The sequence below is a fragment of the Propithecus coquereli genome, unplaced genomic scaffold (assembly GCF_000956105.1).
Source record: "Propithecus coquereli isolate 6110/MARCELLA unplaced genomic scaffold, Pcoq_1.0 Scaffold576, whole genome shotgun sequence".
NCBI classification, from domain to species: Eukaryota; Metazoa; Chordata; class Mammalia; order Primates; family Indriidae; genus Propithecus; species Propithecus coquereli.
In genome coordinates this window covers 397,243-416,878 of record NW_012151685.1, presented here as the reverse complement: position 1 = coordinate 416,878, position 19,636 = coordinate 397,243, and the positions used below count along the sequence as shown (strand labels likewise).

General features: G+C 35.3%; 1 protein-coding gene across 1 annotated transcript in view; it reads left to right on the top strand.

Annotated features, from left to right (window-relative positions):
- ACSS3 (acyl-CoA synthetase short-chain family member 3) overlaps nucleotides 1-19,636 on the top strand; it is a 193,199-nt gene that overhangs the window by 30,955 nt on the left and 142,608 nt on the right. Inside the window, exon 2 of the mRNA XM_012658161.1 lies at nucleotides 323-467. Coding sequence (XP_012513615.1) covers nucleotides 323-467 — 145 coding nt within the window. The remainder of the gene's footprint in view (nucleotides 1-322; nucleotides 468-19,636) is intronic.

Here is a 19,636-nt window from a genome sequence, read left to right as displayed (position 1 = left end):
TTATGTGTGAAATTGATAGCTCCATTGCTGTTATCAAGTCACCAGTCCAGCACTTTAAAGTCATGGTCTGCAAAATAAAATTGTCTCCCTTTTGAATGTCAACCCCTAAAACCAAATATTCCCATTTATTAAAATAAAAATGTAAATTCCGTACCATCTTAAATACCTAGTTTATAGCTGTTATTACCTGGCATAGCATGCACTGGGAAACACTATTTCAAGGCTAGCTCTGCCAAAATATAAACAGAAACATAGTAACTTAGTTAATCAATAATATATTTTGAAGAGAATCATTTACTTTCACTTTTCAATTATTTTTCAGGTTCGTGGAAGGAGTGCTTAACATTTGTTACAATGCCATCGATCGTCATATCGAAAATGGTAAAGGAGATAAGATTGCTATCATCTATGACAGTCCTGTTACAAATACTAAAGCAACTATTACCTATAAAGAAGTTCTGGAGCAGGTAATATCATAAACTATTTATATACATTGGAAGTCATTTAGAAATTATTTAAATAGCATACATTCTTGTTGGATAGCCTTTAATTCTCTTAACGCGTTGACATACGTTACCATGTTTTTCTTTGTTTGCACGTTGGAAATGACTACAGGTCTGTTAACTCATTTAGACTGTTTTTACTCCTTTAATTTACATGTCATAGTACTACTGAAAGATGTTCATTTTATAGGGAGAAGAGAAGAAATCTTAACAATATGTTTAAATCTTCTCTGGCCTTTGCTCTCTACCCACGTTGCCATCACTTTAGTCCATCTGCCCCTTAGCTCTTGTACTTTTGAAGCAGTCTCCTATCTGCCTTTCCTATTACCGGGCTATGCTCATGTTATTATAGATTAGCACCTCAAGTGCCTCCAGAGTTTTCTACCTAAGAAACAACATACTTCTCTACTCCATTTAAAAATCTTTTTCTTAAAAATTTCTATTATTCAGAGAGTAAAATATACTGTGATGTATAAGACACTTTGAATTCTGATCACAGCATTCCTTCTAAGCTGCATTTCCCAACAGTCTTGGCTATGCACACAACTCTTTTTCACCCTGGATGTCCTGTCATTCCCTCTGACACTCCTGGCCCTTTGCAGCTCTTTGCATATGCTCATTCCTTTGCCTTGTTTTCTCTTTTTAGTTCTTTCCCATCTGTGTAGTTCTTAGGTAAATCGTGATATTAATAGATGAGTTATGAGATTTTTCTTTTTTAACATTAGGGTAGAAATAAGATTTCAAAAGTAAGTATAAAAGTATGTGGGTGTTGTGGACTATGGGAAAGTTATTTAAACTCTGTGGAACATTCATTTATATATGATTTCAAGGGAGATGATGGTGCAGGGCAGGGTTTCTCAGCCTTGACACTGTTGAGATTTTGGATGAGATAATACTTTGTTGTAGGGGATGTCATATACGTTGCAGAATGTTTAGCAGCTACCACTGACTTCTATCTACTAGAGGCCAGTAGCACCTGTCCTTGAGTTGTGATGTCTCCAAACATTGCTAAAGTCCTCTTGGTAGCAAAATTTCTACTGGCTGACAAGCAGGAGTTGAACAGAGTCTGTCATGCTAGGGTTTAGAAGTATTTGCTTTTAAATGAAGGCTTTTTGAATTGCATTCTCTCCTTTTGCTTTTTAACCCATTTAAGGGTTCTGTTCGATTTTTAGAAAGTTTGGTCCACTCTCCCTAACTTTCTGAAGTTATATTCTTTTTGCATCAGCAAATTCTTGATTAGCCTTGTAAGATATTTCAAGAAAGCCAACTCAGACAGAACAATTAGCTTCCCAATCCTGAGTTGTTGCAAACAAAGAGAAAAGTTAAGCCAGCTTGCTCAGGCTGGCCATCAGAATAGTTATAGCAACAAAGTTCAACTTTAACTGATTTAAACATAAAATGTATGGAAAGGGAAGATGTGAGAGCCAGCCTCAGAAAAATGGCACGCACTGAGGGAGAAAGGATAGCAGTGAAGAATTAAGAAAAATCCACAAATTGTCTGTTAATAATAACTAGACTTGCTGCCTTGAGTCAATCTCCTTCTAGATTGAAAGACAGAGTAGGGTCATCTAGTTGGCCAAACTTAGGTCACTTGCCTAAAATACCAGGCAGTGAGGAGGAAATATCTTGTCCTCTTTTGATTTTGTAATAGGAATTTGGGCCCTGCCTCCCCTATAGGATACATTCAAGAGAAATTCCAATCTAATAAGAGTGAAGTTCAAATGCTAGGCAGCCCAAGACAGAAAAAAAACAAAAGAAAAGAACGCTGTAGGTATATTGTTTGGTATTTTTTATTGGTCTGTAGGTGGGACCTGTGTATTTTGAGAATGAAATATAGAGACAGAGCTTACACTGGGGCTGAGTAGGGAAGGTACTTCATTACCAAATGAGCTTTTTATTCATATGAGGCTGTGTTTTATTGTAGGACATAATGTAAATATCCTGAAAACCTACTATACTTCATGTTTTATTTTAGGTTTGAATTTTCAGCTTTTAGAAGAGGTTTAGTCTGTGATGAAAATCTTGTTCCTGTGATTTGAGCATATTGCCACAGTCTCATTTTATGAATGTAGAAGCCTAAGATACTGGTATATAAATTAGGAAGTTTATTTATATATTGTAAAAATGTTATCTATATCAACATATGGAATTTGATACATAACCAAACACTAGAGTCAAAGAAAAAGCTTTAGAGAAACCTAAAATAAGAATTGTTACCATTCTCATTGTCTGTTGTTTTCTTTTTAAATTTATTAATTACATAAGCATATACAAATACTTATACACATACATTTTACCTAGAAGTTTTTCTGCTAACTCATCTTGATTTTCCAATATTGAGTCTAGACTCTTAGACCCTTTTAACATTTGTACTGGTTCATCCATTTCAGTTTAGCCTGACATCAAAGTACTTAAAAGGATTGTTTCTCTCACCTGCTGACAGCCTCTGATTCCCCAGGCTTTTCTCCTCTAAAGTACTAAAAGAAGAATTGTTAGGAAAGAGAGAGAAGCATTGTGTGCTACTTTGATTACCTGCTCCTGGTTCCCTGTGGCCTTTATTTTATTAAGTAGAGAAGACAGAGAAAGATTGATTTAATAATGCCGTTGAGAACAAACATAAAGAAGTACCTTTGTACGTTACTTGTTTCAATCTCCAGTGCTTCATTTCTACTGGGAGTTCCTGGCTAGGTAAAACTTTATTAATTAGTTAGTATTTCTTATTTAATTAGTGAGCCAAAAAAATTTTAGGCTAAAGTGTCTTAGTGATATGAAAGATCTGAAAATTTTACAAAATGATTCAGAAGCATAACTTTTCCAAAACTGTCATCTTTTCTGTAGATCTGAGTATTTTAAATAAGCTTTTATTAAAGTTTTTCTACAGAGATTTGAACCCAGTTCAAGATTTATGATTCATTCAACAAATATTTGTTTTGTATGGCAAACCCTGATAGGAACAAGGGATACAAGGTAAATGGACTCATCCCCTATCTTTGAGGAGCTAAGAAAACATGTGAACAGGCAATTTCAATGTAACAAAATAAAGATCATGATAGGGGTTAGTGTTGTATTCTGTGGAAGCACTATGAGGCACCCAACTCACCTGGGGGTAAATAGAATCTAGGGAGGCTTTCTGGAAGAGTCAATGCCTGTTAATAAAATCAGCCTAATTGCGTACTCTCTGATACATTTTTTCCCCAAGATGTCTCATGGTTCATGTTACCAGAGTATTATGTTCTCGGTGAGATCTTTCCTGACCATACTAAATAGAAATGTTTCTGTCTACACCACTTCCTAGGTCCCTTTTTGGCTTTCCTTTAGAACTTAGTATTTATTACCCAGGATCATTCCTTATATTTTATTTATCTGTCTTCTTTAATGTTTTTTCCCCTTCTAGAATGTAAGTTTCATGAGGGCAAGGATTTTCGATTTGTTCACAGAACAGTGCCTGGCACTTAGTAAACATTTGTTGAATGAGGAATGAATGAATGAAATACCTTTTGAAATTTCTAAGTGACTCCAGCTTCTTTTGTTGCAGGAAGTTCTTATCTTTGAATTTTATCAGTAATAGAATTGGATCATCATTCCAAGTAAATTTCAACTTTTGTGAAGAATTTTAACTTATTTATATTCAGCTTGGTAGTTCAAGATTTCCTTCTTGAATTTACCGCGTTTAAATCTGCATTCTAGGAGACGTGTGTGTTCATTGTGTTCCTCCTCTTGTTAGCTCTTTTCAAGTTAGTAGTTATATTAAACCTATGTGAAATAAAAGGGGGGTGCATGTGTAAGAGATTGTGTTTGTATACGTATTTATACATTATTTACTACATTACTCATTTTAATTATTCCTATATTAAATTTATTTTCTGCATCACTAATTTTATTTTGAATTTACCTCTGTGTGTGGTGGGTGTGATCTTTTTTGTACTTCAACAATTATTAATTTTTATGCATTTATTCACTAAATTCAATTGTGATCCCTGAAGAACATTTAAGACATTTTCATGAATATATATATACTGGAAAAATTGATAAAACCCAACGTGTGCTAAATTTTCCTGATTTCATTCAAAACAAAGTTGTCTAATTATCTCTACTAAAGGTAGTTTTTTTGAAATATGATGATGATTATAATTATAAAGGTTGAATAGTTTAGAAGAGAAAATTACTCGGAAATCAAGGGCTATGCCCCATGAGAAGTCCTCCTTTCAATCTTTCCCATTTAAGATACTCTCTTTAAAGTATGCATTCCATCTACTCAGAAACAGGTCAGGGGAGAGATAATCTGATATCTCTTTATCTGTCATATGAATCAAATATGACAGATAAAGAGATCTTTCCCTAAGCAAAGATTTAAAACATAAAAACCAGAACATGCAGAAATTCAGCCCTGTCACTGGTTTTCTTGCTAAGGGGAAAGAATACAGCAGTGCATATTGTCTGTTTTCTTTCCTAAAATTTCCTAAATAAAAAATAAAAATTTCATTCATATTATAGGCAGCTCCACTAAGAAGCATATCTCTGTAAGGTAAATTACCTTTTTCATGCTTGGTGAATAGGTGAATGATGTTAGTATGAGATAGAGGTAATAGTAATTCAGGCACTTTTTTCCCCAGGATGCAATTTTTTGAACTTTTATTGAAATATGGTATACATTCAGATAAGGGAACAGATTATAAGTATAGATTTTGTTAGATTTTCACCAACAGAATACACCCATGTACCCAGATAAGAAAATAGAATATTTCCAGGCCCCCAGAAGCCCTTGTTATGCCTCTGTTTAGTCATTTCTCACTCAGTCCCCACATGGTTGCTATTTGGACATCTAACAGTTTACCTGCTTTTGAGCTTTCTGTAAATTGACTAAGACAGTGTACTTTTTTGTGTCTGGATTTTTTCACTCAACTTTCTACTGATGAGAGTCATTCATTTCATTGCAGGAGGTTGCAATTTAGTTATTTGGGTAATATCTAGTTTTGTGCTATTACAAATAATGTTCCTATGAATGAGCTTGTGCATAAATTTTGCTGATGATATTTAAGCATTTGTGTTGAGGATGTGTGTAGGAGTGAAATGGATGGTATGCATGGTTCATAGGGTATGCATATGTTGGGCTTGAGTAGATAGTGCCAAACAATTCTCTACAGCAGTTGCACCAATTTACACTCCCATCTGCAGTGTATATAAGAATGTCGGTTGTTAGCACTTGGTGGTGACAATTCCAAATCTTTTTAATTTTGGCCTTTCCCGTGAATGTATAGTGATATGGTGTTGTGGTTTTAATTTTCCATTCCCTAATGATCAATGAAATCGAGCTCCTTATCCTGTGTTTATTGGTCATTTGTCGATCCTCTTTTCTGAAGTGCCCAATAGCAACTTTTGCCCATTCATTTTTGTATTGGATTATTAGCGTGCCATGTTTGGAAGTTTTGGAGAGAGACGTTTTTGCAGTTAAAGAGAAGACTTTATCAATATTTGAAAACCTTAAGAAAAAAAATGATAAATATCCTTTAGTGCAAGTGTTGGTGAGTTAAATGATTTTTTTGTTTGCTTTATGTTTTTAAAATTTTTTTGTTTTTAAATTACTATGAGTACATAGTTGTATATCTTTATAGGGTACATGTGATATTTTGATATAGGCATACAATGTGTATTAATCAAAAAGTGTAACTGAGGTATCCATCACCTCAGGCATTTATCATTTCTTTGTGTTAGGAACATTCCAATTACACTCTTTTAGTTATTTGAAAGTATAACCTAACTTATTGTTGATTATAGTCAATTTGTTGTGCTATCAAATATTGTTCATTCTATCTAACTATATTTTTGTACTCATTAACCATCCCCCCTTTATCATCCCCTTCCCCACTACCTTTCCCAGCCTCTGGTAAACATCATTCTACTCTCTGTCTCCATAAGATCAATTGTTTTTAATATTTGGCTCCCATATAAGAGTGAGTATATGCAAAATTTCTCTTTCTGTGCTTGGCTTATTTCACTTAACATAATGTTCTCCAGTTCTATCTATGTTGTTGCAAAAGTTAAAAATTCATTCTTTCTGTGGCTATCTAATATTCCATTTTGTATCACAATTTCTTTATCCATTCATCCTTAGATGGACACTTACGTTGATTCCAAATCTTGGCTATTGTGAATAGTGTTGCCTTAAACATGGGAGTGCAGATATCTTTTTGATATGCTGAATTCTCCTCCTTTGGACTCAGGGGCTTTAGGAGTCTGCTTGGTACTTTATTTTACTGTGGCTGAGCTGATGCCCAAATTGCAAAACAAAGTCCTCTGAGCTCTCCCCTTTCCTTTCCCCAAGTGGGAGAAGACTCCCTGAGCTGCACTGCCTGTGGTTAGGGGAGAGGTGACACAGGCACTGGCTTGGCTGCTCCTGCTGGTGTTTCCCTGGGCCAGGTGCACTCCATGTTCATTGGCTCCAGCCCAGCACAGACACAGGAATCGCCCAAGTGTTAGGTCTGCCTCGATGTTCCCTGGTGCTTTCTTTCTAGTGTCAGAAATGAGTACTAGTACCTAGTTGAGCCCATGATGGAGTGATCACAAATACAAAGCAATCCCACACACGCAGCAGCATTTACTGCAAAGCAAAAGTACATCTCACAGGGAGGGTCATTCTCCGTAAGTGGAGAAGACCCCAAAGTCTTAGCACACACTGTCTTTTATATGCTGACTAGTTTGTCCCACCTCTCTCCTGGATGGGATTGGTTGCCATTTCTCACCTTTGGGTGATTGACGGGTTGAAGTAATATAACAGGTTACACAACAGGTTGGGGTTATATAACAGTTTCCTTTCTATGCATGCATCTTCCCAGAGTCTTTCATGAAAAAACTCCAGGGAGGGGGGTGGGCAGGGAGTAGGGAGTGTTAAAACCATAATGCTAATTAGATGGTAATGTGCCCCAGGTCAGTTAAGGTCACTAGGAGCTCCTCACTGCTAACATTTGGCCCAGAGTAAAGTCTCTGGCTACAAATATCTGATATTGTGGTTTCTTTTCTGCATTTTGATTGGTTCCTGCTTTCCACCTTTAGCCACTTCCTCTACCTGCCTTGCCACCTGTTTGCCCTCCACCCAGACCTAACACAAGGACTGCACCTTTGTGGCCTGAATGCCTTATGAATTTAGTCCAGGGCTCAGGTTCCTTTTGGTCAATGGGTGGTCTGGCTAGCCAGAACTCAGGCTATGAGGCAGAGTGCTGGTCTAAATGCTCCCTCCTGGGGTACCTGCAGGATTCTGCCCTGTGCTGTGTTCCCCTGTGCCAGGACAGCCCTGAATTTCAATGCAAAGTCCCACAATCATTCTCCCTCCCCAAGGGAAACAGATTTTCTCTCCACTCTATGTGGTGGCAAGGCACTGCAGGGAATGGGGGAGGGCTGGCATAGATAATGCAAGATTGTCTCATCTGCCCTTTTTAGTGCTTCTTTCCTTGATATAATGTTAAAACCAGGTAGTATGACTGTTCACCTGATTTTTGGTTCTTCTGAACGTGCATGCCTACATGGATAGCTGTTCAATTTGGTGTTCACGAGGTAGAACAATTGTTGCAGGTTACTCTTTGGCCATCTTGATCCCAGGTTAAATGGTTTTAAAAATCTAAAGCTGAGAAGACATTCTTCCCTGTTATAAAAAGAACTCACAATAAAGTCTACACTCCACTAGTCTCTACTAGCCACTTTTGCAAGTAAGTTTTGAAGTGAATGCTCTCCTCTAAAATATTATGAAACAGGAAGCATGAACTCCAGTATTTAATGCTATAAAGCATCTATGGAAAATGATGCTGCGTTAGAGCTTTTATTAATGTTAAAAGATTCTAGTTACATCGATTTAGAGTGGTCTAATCCAACCATATTTTTCCATATGCCTCATTATTTTTGTGAGCTATTTTTCATAATGCAAAGTTGTATAAGGTATTTTAGCAGAAATGCTTGTATTTCATTTTAAATAGATGAGTGTACATTAAATATTGACTTAAATTTTTATCAAAATTGTGAAATTGTAAATGGAACTTTGTTTTGAACAAGTTTACAATTACTAAAATTTAGGTTAAATTCTTAGAGGAACAAAATAAATACTAGATAAATTTTAATAGATAATATAGGAAGAAATTAATTAAATGAGGAAATAGTAATTTAGTATTTCCTAGCTCTCCCTTTTCCAGGTTAAGAGCCACTTATTCAAAATTAAAACTGGCTAAAGATTATTTTACATCAATCCAAAATAGCAACAACACAGCCAACCCCTTTGAATTTTCTCAGCCAGATATTGTCCATGAAATCAAGATTACTGTTGGAAATGTAAACTCACTTCTTTTCACTTCCACCTGTGCCACAAGCTATTCCACTATGCTTTGAAGAGCACTTTGTTCATACGTTTTCCAAATATACTGGTTCATTTTTCCTTTTTAATCTACTTTTTAGTGTACTTATGTGATCTTACCAGAGGAAAAGCTCCTTGAGTGAATAGTTTGTTTTTTTTTTTTTTTTTGAGACAGAGTCTTACTCTGTTGCCCTGGCTAAAGTGAGTGCCGTGGCGTCAGCCTAGCTCACAGCAACCTCAAACTCCTGGGCTCAAGCGATCCTCCTGCCTCAGCCTCCCGAGTAGCTGGGATTACAGGCATGCACCACCATGCCCGGCTAATTTTTTTTTTCTATATATTTTTAGTTGTCCGATTAATTTCTTTCTATTTTTAGAGGAGACGGGGTCTCGCTCTTGCTCAGGCTGGTCTCGAACTCCTGAGCTCAAACAATCCGCCCGCCTCGGCCTCCCAGAGTGCTAGGATTACAGGCGTGAGCCACTGCGCCTGGCCTTGAGTAAATATTTTATTCACTTTTTTACTTACGTAATAGCTAATATGGAACTTATAGAGCATAGAATTATATTATGTACTGAATGAGTTCATGAATAGAACATTCAATAATTCGTTTATAAAAAAGTAAAATCTAATCCTTGTCAAAGAGAAATAATTATTTCCAAAAATATCACTTGTCTTGTCCACATTGTGATTTTTCTTTTTTATATTAGGAATTTTTATTTTTTAATAAGGTGAGAATCTTCCTTGTTTTAGTGCATTTTCTGAATTTGAAGGTCTATATTCTGTCTCATTTAAAGCCCTGATTAAAACATTTTCCTTACTTTGCCATCCTGGAAACCTGGAAATCTGGTCTGAGGCTTTTATTTTTACATTTGCTTAATGAAATTATTTGTATCATTCATTGTTAAGTCCTTACTAAATTTGCGTTATCTTCAGGGTGGCTAAACTGGGACCTTTTAGAAAGCTAACTCAACAAAATCAGTAGGCCATCTGCTTTTAATTTATTTTCTTGAACTGAAATGATGGTGGAGTCAAATTTATTTATTTATTTAAAACATACTTCTAGGACACCTAATATATATTTGACACTACTGGAGAGACTACAGTTCCGGTAGTGAATGATACAGTCTTTGCTCACAGGAAACTTGTATTCTAGTTGGGAAGATATATTATGCATAAAAAGATAGTACAATGTAATTTCATAATAAGTGAAGAAAAATAAAAGACTAGAGCGGGACTTGGGCAGCCATTTTACATAGGTTTGTTAGGGAAAACAGTAGTCACTGAAGAAATGACATTTGAGTATAGACCCAAATAAAGAATGGGATAGAACTATGTGAATATTTAGGAGAAAATTATATTAGGAAGAGGCCCTAGAATAAGAGTAGTTGTGGATCACTGGGAGAGGCAGGAGGTTAATGCTGAGAAGAGAGCTGTAGAACGTAAGGTTAGGGGAGTACCCAGGAATCAGATCATGTAGGACTGTGTAGGCCATAGTCAAGATTGCATTGTATTCTAAGTATAATGGGAAGCTCCATGTTGTTAATGAAATCACTATGGCTTTTCTGAAGAAGAGACTGTAGTGGGCATGATTGAAAACACAGAGATGATAAATGAATAGATGCCACATAGCTTAAGTCCCCTTAGAGTAGCAGCATTTGCTCGCATGCGGGTAAGGAAGAGATAGGATAGATAGTCTGCGCCATGGAATTCTATCAATAAAAGCTACTCCACATGTATGTCTTATCTTGGATCTTTGCCTATACCCAGTGGGTCTGAAAAACGTCTGACTGAGCAGCCCCCTGTAAATGCCCTGCTTGCTCCCCATCTTTCCAAGTCTTTTTGTATAGTACTCTAAGAATTATTCCTGTATACTTTTCAAGCAGAATCCTAGGAAAAAACAGATATTTGTTGTAAGTACTTTAGTTCTCTTTCTTTCAGTTATATTATATACATATATAGTATATATTTTTATATATAGTTATATATAAACTATTTGGATGATTTTCATCATTAAAAGTTTACCTAATAATTGATAGACTATTACCACCCCCACCCCCCACCATCTCTTAAAATGTTAGGTCTAAGGCTAATCTACAATAAAGATATGCAATAATAGAGAAGCTTAAAATTTAAAAATGCCTTTCTCTTATACAAGAAACCAAAGTCGACAAGGTTCAATTTGGCATGACCCAGGTTTGTTAAATCTTATTTTACCTTTATCCTCTAGTTAATTGCCCCCATCTGCATCATTGAAGCTGAGGCAAAGGCACTTAAGTTTCAATTCTTGAGAGGTGGAGGAGGGCATAGAGAAACACACATGCTGTTTTAATGCCCATACCCGGACATATCATACATGACCTCCATGCACATCTTCTTAGGCCATCATCTGCAAAGAAGGCTGGGAAATGTAGTGTATGTGGATGGATCTTGACAGGCAATTAGGAGTTCCTGTCACAAACACTCTTTCATTTCATAGGCAAAATAAATGCTAGATATTATATGTAAATAATTGCAATCTGTTAAAGTCAGTGAGTAATGAGTCCAGTGAAACAAATAATAGCTGAATATAATGTGTCATAAGTGGAATGCTTGAGATAAGGAACAAAGATATATATTGAATGCTTACTGTGTATCATTTATTGCATTAGGCAGTGGGGTCATACAGGTTCCTGCATTTAAGGGGTTTTTAGTTTACCTGGTAAGAAAAACACAAATGCAATTGAATGTAGTGCGTAATGTAACAACAAAGCTTTGTGCATTTGTAGCACAGAGCAGAAGGGAACAATCTGGCCCCAGCAATTCAGAGGAGGCTTCACTGTGGAAATGATGCATAAACTGGTTCATGTAAAAATGATAGAAATATGTGCACCATTCATAGGTGGCCCCACCACAGGTGTCTCCTGAAGGTCTGCAGAAAGTATATACAAGAGTTGGATTTGACATAGTTAATAATGAAGCTAGGCATCCTGAGGACAAAACTGACTGCCCTTGTTCTAGGCCTAAGTTCTAGGATAGTAAGATGAATTAAGTGGGAAACAAAAGAGACAAGATTGTTGAAGAATAAAGGAGGAAGACAGGCAGTTAAAGTTAAGGAGGAACAGAATAGAAAAAGAAAACAAAACGTCCCTACAAGTGGCAGTGAGGAGAATTGGTAGCAATTATTCTTTTCTCTGTTGATGAGCACCCGCACCTCTTACATGGTCACAGTCAGCAATGGAAGGACAGCTGAATGCATCAACAACTTACAGTTTCTGACTTTTAGTAATTAACATATGAATCTATAAAATCATTTGACCTAGCATAATTTTCACAGCAAGTAGAGGGTAAAGCTAATTAACATAAATTGAAGGACACCAAGTGGCTAAAGTGATGCAAATAAAGATATAAGGATAGAATCATAATTTGAGTATACGAAACAAAATATTTTTCATATAAAGCTTTATGAAATAGATAAATATATAGCTGTGGAAAACCATGCTATTAAAGTATTTTAACTCATTGGGATGTTTTATGCTCACATTTGTGCACTGTGTAGAGATATGTAAGAGTTAAGTAAAATAAACTTGAATAAATCAGTGAAAGGCTGCATTCAGTAGAATTATTGTCAAGATTAAAGATCTTGGGGAAATTGATTATTTATGTTTTCATGCTATACTTGATTTAAAAGCATTTCATTTCTATTAAAAAGCTGAATAATGTTTATCATGTGCAGTTTTTATGAGAAATTTGATACACTTATGAATATTTATGATAAATTCCTGGTATGTGTGATCATCTACGTTTGCTTTGTTTATTAGTTACTAGTGTATGCATTATATTTGTGAATTTTTCTTCTTTTTAAATGTGTACAGCTTCTTTGGTTGAGTGATGTAGATGTTATTGGAAAACACCCAACAATTGCAATGATATCATGTCATTATTCCATTCTTGAATATTTAGCAAGTTCTCTAGGAGACCTTCACATAAACTGATTGGCTTTAAGGATGTATCGACCAACAAAACCATAAAGGTTAACAGAAACATAGCCCAATGTTGGTAAGCGTGGTTGGTGTACCCAGGATAGTTGTCACATTTTATGTACTGTCTGTAGAAATGCTAGGGGTGTTTGTTTAATTAGAGCTATGATTAAATAATCAATGTAGAATTGATCTAAATGATGCAGAGTTTCTGTTGACATCTTTTGCTTCTTTTATATTCTCCTTTCTTCAAAAGCAAAAAAAAAAAAAAATCTAAGAAAACAACTTACTATTTTTTTCTCAAAATTGTGGGACATTCAAACACTTTATAAAGAAGAAACATTCTTACATACTTTTGTTATTGACTTAAATTGTTTTTATTTTAATGTATAATTAAATCTAGGCCTTAATATCCTCCTTTAAAGGTCAGCACATATACAAGGTCAAATCTAAGTTATAACAGGATAAAATCAAACCCACAAAGCAAAGCAAGCTCAAATTGACAATATTAATTTAATATACTGAAAGATGTTAACTGAATGACTGATTACAAAATGTGTATGGTGTTGTGACCCTGACACTGTGAGCTTGGTGACATGCTCCCTGTGATGCCTCAATTCTCTTATCAAACATTAGTAATTGAACTTCCATAAAGCCTTTGATTATACAACATACCATGACATTATCTGGCCTTTGCTTAACATGCATGAGATTATAAAAATAAACATAAATAAACATAGTAAAATTGAATGAACACTCAGATAATCCAGAATAGACTATATTTTTTTGTTGTTGTTTTTTTGTTTTTTTGAGACGGAGTCTCACTCTTTTGTTCCGGCTAGAGTGCCGTGGTGTCAGCCTAGCTCACAGCAACCTCAAACCCCTGGGCTCGACCAATCCTCCTGCCTCAGCCTCCCGAGTAGCTGGGACTACAGGCATGTGCCACCATGCCTGGCTAATTTTTTCTATGTATACTTTTAGTTGTCCACCCAATTTCTTTCTATTTTTAGTAGAGACAGGGTCTCGCTCTTGCTCAGGCTGGTCTCAGACTCCTGAGCTCAAACAATCCACCCGCCTCGGCCTCCCAGAGTGCTAGGATTACAGGCGTGAGCCACCATGCCCAGCTCAGAATAGGCTATATTAATTTTTAAAAATTGTCATCAAAATGAAAACACAAAGTTAAAAACTTCTCATAGAGAACTCATGAGCTCTGAGAATATCTCCAGACTCCAGTTTGAGAAACACCACATTAAACAATTTATTAGATCAAGAGAAAAAAAAATGGCCTTAATTGACAGGGTAAATTAATATAACTCATAAAATATTCTCCATTATCCCTTTAATGCAGTGTACATAACAGCCAACTGTTATTGTTTCTGTTGATATTTTTGAGAGACAGAGTCTTGCCATGTTGCCTGGACTAGCTAGAGTACAGTGGCATCATCATAGCTCACTGTAACCTTGAACTCCTGGGTTCAAGCAATCTGCCTGCCTCAGCCTCTCGAACAGCTGGGACTAGAGGTGCATTCTACCACGCCCTGCTAATTTTTCTATTTTTTTTTTTTTTTTTTTTTGTAGCGACTGGGATCTCACAAAGTTATTCGGGCTGGTCTCAAACTCTTGGCCTCAAGCGATCCTCCAGCCTTGACTCCCAAAGTGCTGGGATTACAGATGTGAGCCACTCCACCCAGCCAGTTATTCTTTTAAAATAATTATTTCACATTTTTCGTGTTTATTATTGTATAAACAAATATCTAGGGTGGTTACTACTATCATAGCCTTTATGTTTATTGAAGAAATGTAGCCTTATCTAGATGACCTACATAAATTTGTATTGAATACACTTTATTAATAGAGTATAGTAGTTTCTGTACCTTTTCAAACATAAATGTAGAAAAGTTAGTATATTAGCCACAAAATTATGCTAGATTTTTCAGAATATCTGTGTAAAGGTATGTGAATGAATAATTGTGAAAAGTGACTTTTCTAATAGTTGAATTTTCTGTTTCATTTTGGTCCAGGTGGATTATATTTTAAAAATTATAATAAAATTTGCTTCAGGACTTCAAAATTTATTTATAGAAACACTCCAGGAAGCATATAGAAAGTAATCAACTTTGAATTGAGCTATGTTTTCAAAATTCATTTGAGAATTCTTTAATTGTAATTTGTGCTATATTTTTCCATATATCTATGAATGGTACTTTTCTGAGTGGTGCTTGGGTTTCAATCTAGCCACCTCACTGCTTAACACATAATGTAGCTGAAATATAGTACATGAGCAGTGAAAAATAATAAAATCAATATTGTTACAGTGGTTATAGTTAAGGGAAATAAATAAAATAAGTACAAATTAAAAATTATTGGAAATAGTGCTAGAGAAAAGTAGATTCAATTGGAGATTGGTTGACGTGGTGTAAACAGTGCTGGGGTGAGCAGTGGAGGGAAAGGGGGCCATCGTAGATAATATTTCCCAAGGACAAAAGGGGGACTTTGTGACTATAAGCTAGAAACAGACGCATGAGGGAACCCTAAAGTTTGGGTTTTGGGGGTGGAAGAAGGAGGATAAAGGGTAGAGAATATGTGTAAATTAGGGTTCATAACTTTCAGGGTATCGTTTTTAAAACTCTGGTATTCTTATACAACCCCCAAACCCCACATTTTCAGACAGTTGCATTTTTAGACACAATACCTATTTAAATACCACGGGATTAAATGGTTTTCATGATGTGTAGTCACTACCTAAGGATTCCTTCCGTCTTCACCTTTCTGTTTTCCTGGTTAGATTTTTAAATATAACCACACAACTCTTCTCTTGCCAATATCCTCACCTCTTTTGCACAGTGTTCTATCTCACCTGCATGAAAAGCTCTAGACCTGGATTAATCCAATTCTTTACCATCGTCATTTCTGTACTGAATATGTTGAATGCTATTAGAGAAAAATGACATGACTGCAAATATGGGTTTAATATAAATCCATGGTGCCCAGTGTCCGTTGAAACCTCAGTGCTATATTTAAATATTTTTTCTTTAGCATTTAGAAACTCCAGTAGTAAGTTTCTCTTCTGCCCTCTAAAGGCTATTTTAAACTTTTGATCTTCTCACCTCTATGCCTCAAAATTAACAGGGAATATTGATTCAAACCCAAGAATAATGATGAAAACATGCTAGCACCAGACCTGCAGACTTGCCTGTGTCCACATCCACTGTTTTCTCTTCCCCTCCTTTTATAATGGAGGCTCATCTTTCTTTGGTATCATAAAGCTATTTCCTCAACTCTCTTTAAGGCTCTTCTTTTCTTTATTTAATTTAATTAATTTATTTATTTCAGCATATTATGGGGGTACAGATGTTTAAGTTACGTATGTTGCCCTTGCCCCCCCTCCCCCCCAAGTCCGAGCTTCAAATGTGTCCATCCCCAGGGAGGTGCACATCGCACTCATTGTTTGTGCATACGCCCGTTCCCTCCTCCCCTCGCCCCCCTGCCCAACATCCAATAAATGTCATTCTTATGTGTGCACTTAAGTGTTGATCAGTTAATACCAATTTGATGGTGAGTACATGTGATGCTTGTTTTTCCATTCTTGGGATACCTCACTTAGTAGAATGTGTTCCAGTGCTTTCCAGGAGCATACAAGAGGTGCTATATCACCATTGTTTCTTAAAGCTGAATAGTACTCCATGGTATACATATACCACAATTTATTAATCACTCGTGTATTGATGGACATTTGAGTTGTTTCCACATCTTCTCTTCTTATGTTAGCCTCTCTTATAACTGTATCATTGCTGCCTCTTTCTCTTAAACCATGTTTAAACCTTTCTGCTACTAGTTAGTTGGCTATCTATTTTCCTCCACTGATTAACTTTTGAAATAATTTGCCTTTTCTTACTTCCTGAACCCATACTTCTCCAAAACCCTGTAAAATATGCTAGTGTCTCTGAAGTTGCTTTAGTTATGGTAGTTAATGTGCTTTTATTATTAATTCTAACAGGCGTTCAATATTTTACCTCATCTTTTTATCACATCTAATATTCTTTGGCGGTTTTCACTCACTTCTGCTATACCATACTGCCCTCATTTTCCTTCTTCCCCACGGGCCATTTTGTCTAATTCTTCTTAAGTGCTGCTTTCTTTGCCTACCTCTCTTCACTAGCTACCTCTTCTAGACAACCTTCTCCTTTTACTTTGTACATCCTCCCCTGGTGATTATATCTGCTTCGATGGCCTTTGACACATGTGTGATGGTTGCTCCCAGTGACAACACTGACTATTCCCAATTCTCTATCACTACCCTACATATTTCTGCTGACATCAAGATCATGAACAGGACTACTGAGTATATATCTATACATGGTTGTCTCACTAGTATCTCAAATTTAACACATTGACTGCCACATTAGAAAAATTTTTTCCTTTGGCCCATGGTATTTTATTATGAAAATAAAATAAAACTTCAAAAACAAAATGATCCTTTCTATTATAATTTAGTGAAAAATCTGTTATTTTTTATTGTTTTCTGTGCATGAGTTCTATGCAACTTGACAAACAGTTCACGTGGGTCCCAAGGTAAAGAGACGTGTGAGTTACATATGCTTCACAAGGCCCTGGGCTCAAAACTAGTGTGAGTTAAATACAAACTCACATGGCAATTAATGTGTTCAACGTGTCCAAACCTACTTTTCCTCCTGTGTTTTCCAACTTTGTGAGTGGCATCATGTTCAAACTGTTTACTAAAACCAAAAATGTGGACTCATTCTTAAACTTCCCTTCCTCCTACTTTTTTGCTTCCATCAATCATCAATCTCTATGCATTCCACACTAAATATTTCTGAAATCAATTCATTATTTTTACCCCAGTTGTCACAACCCTAGTTCATGCAATAATTGTTACATTTTAAGAATATGGAAAGTGCCTACTTCTAAGGAAGACTTAACACTTTTCAATTATTACATTTTGTTCTTAGGATAAGCCTAAATTTACAGGGTTTAACAAGGCTCTGCATGATATCTGATATTGAGTCTCTTCATACCTATGTGGCCCATCTCACAATGCTCTTCATCTTGAATTTTTGCTCTTTTCTTTCTGAACTGCCTTTACTTTCTCAGCCAAATGGTACACGTAATGAAGATTAGAAATCTTGTCAGAAACTGTCAAGTAAGGAGAAGCAGAAGGAAGTCATAATTACCTGATTATAAATGCCTAGAGTGGAAAGCCGTTAAAATGGTAAAAAGTAGAAACAATGCATCAATTATTATTTGTCTATATACTTTCTTTCCTTCATTACATGCACTGTAGTCATGTCATGTGTTAATCATAGACACCAATTACCTTTTCCAATTTTTGGAAAAGACTCTGGACTTTGCCTTGATGTAGGATTATTTTCTCTATCAACCATTACCTGACTGTTACATAGAAGTACTGTTTGAAAATTAACAAGATATTCTTTACACCATGTAATAAATTCTGATGATCGACTTGTAAATCTCAACAAATGAATATTATGAAAATGGAAGAGAATATTCCTTATCAATACTATGAACACAGATAAATAGAGAAATATAGGATTGAACTAATTTTCTGTGAAATATAGTCTGAAAATCACATTAGTCTTGAAAGCAAAGTGATTATTGAAATTGTGGTTATTTTGAGCTTGAACTAATGGGATTAAATAATTCTCCATTCCACTTTGCTTGTGAATACATAGTCTGAAAATGACAAAATATTGATTGAAACCCACATGTGAAAAAACTGGTAATGAGAAAAATGATTATTCTGAGTAATGGTATTTATGCCTTCATTTGGAGAAAATAATTTGAGAAGAAATATGCTAGTCAATGTTTTCTAGACTACTGTCAGATAACTATTTTAAACATAAGATAACATTTTGTAATTCTTCTTCCAAAACTTAATAGAATGCCATTCTTAGATATAATGTAAATATTCCTCTGTTTTAGATAAATAATAATAAATTTTACCAGTGAACATAAATTATGTGTTTTTGTCTTTTGAGGAAAGATTTTCTTCTTTTAATTATATCTCCTCTACTTTCCTGCTTTTAAGAGGCTTATCTCACAATTAAATTGACTTAGTATAGTATCACACTTAAATGAAAATTATTTCTATGCTGTATCTAATAAATTATAACTGTCTTAAAAAGTTATATCCTAGAAGTTTATGTTATATGAAAATCTTTCTGAAAGATTGTCTTTCAAAAAACATAGTTTTAGTATCAGATCTTATGCACTTTTAGAATAACTGATTCTTTTCACAGATATTTACCTGGATGCACAGTTAATGAATGGCTAAAAGAATAAGTTATTTATTAAAGTTTTAATCTTTTCAATGGCCCTCTGTGTGTGTACAACTAAAAAAACAAAAATGTGTGTGTGTATGTGTACATGGATGCATGATTCACTTAATATGTTTAAAAGTAAAATGCAGGTATTGTAGATATCTGTTTCAATGGGAAATTCTACATATTCTCAAGAATAGGTCATTTATTCTCAATTTTAATAATATATTTCCTCCAATATTATAACTACCTTTTAAATTAGTTTTGTTTTCTGTTATTAATTAGATCAGGGTTTGCAATGGATAGTTTACACCTAAAACATGCCTTCTCTTGTCTTCACTTTCATGGTTTTCTTTGAAATGACCCTTAGGTTACCCGTGATTGCTGTCTTTTTACTACAATTTGGACATCAACACTATCTTTTTCATACAAGCATGTTTTTCTTTAGGTGGGAACACTTGCTATTTGTGAAGCAAGTGCTAATTTGCTCCATAGAACACGGCCTTTGGTCAATTTTGACTAATTTTTATATTTGTTCTATGGGC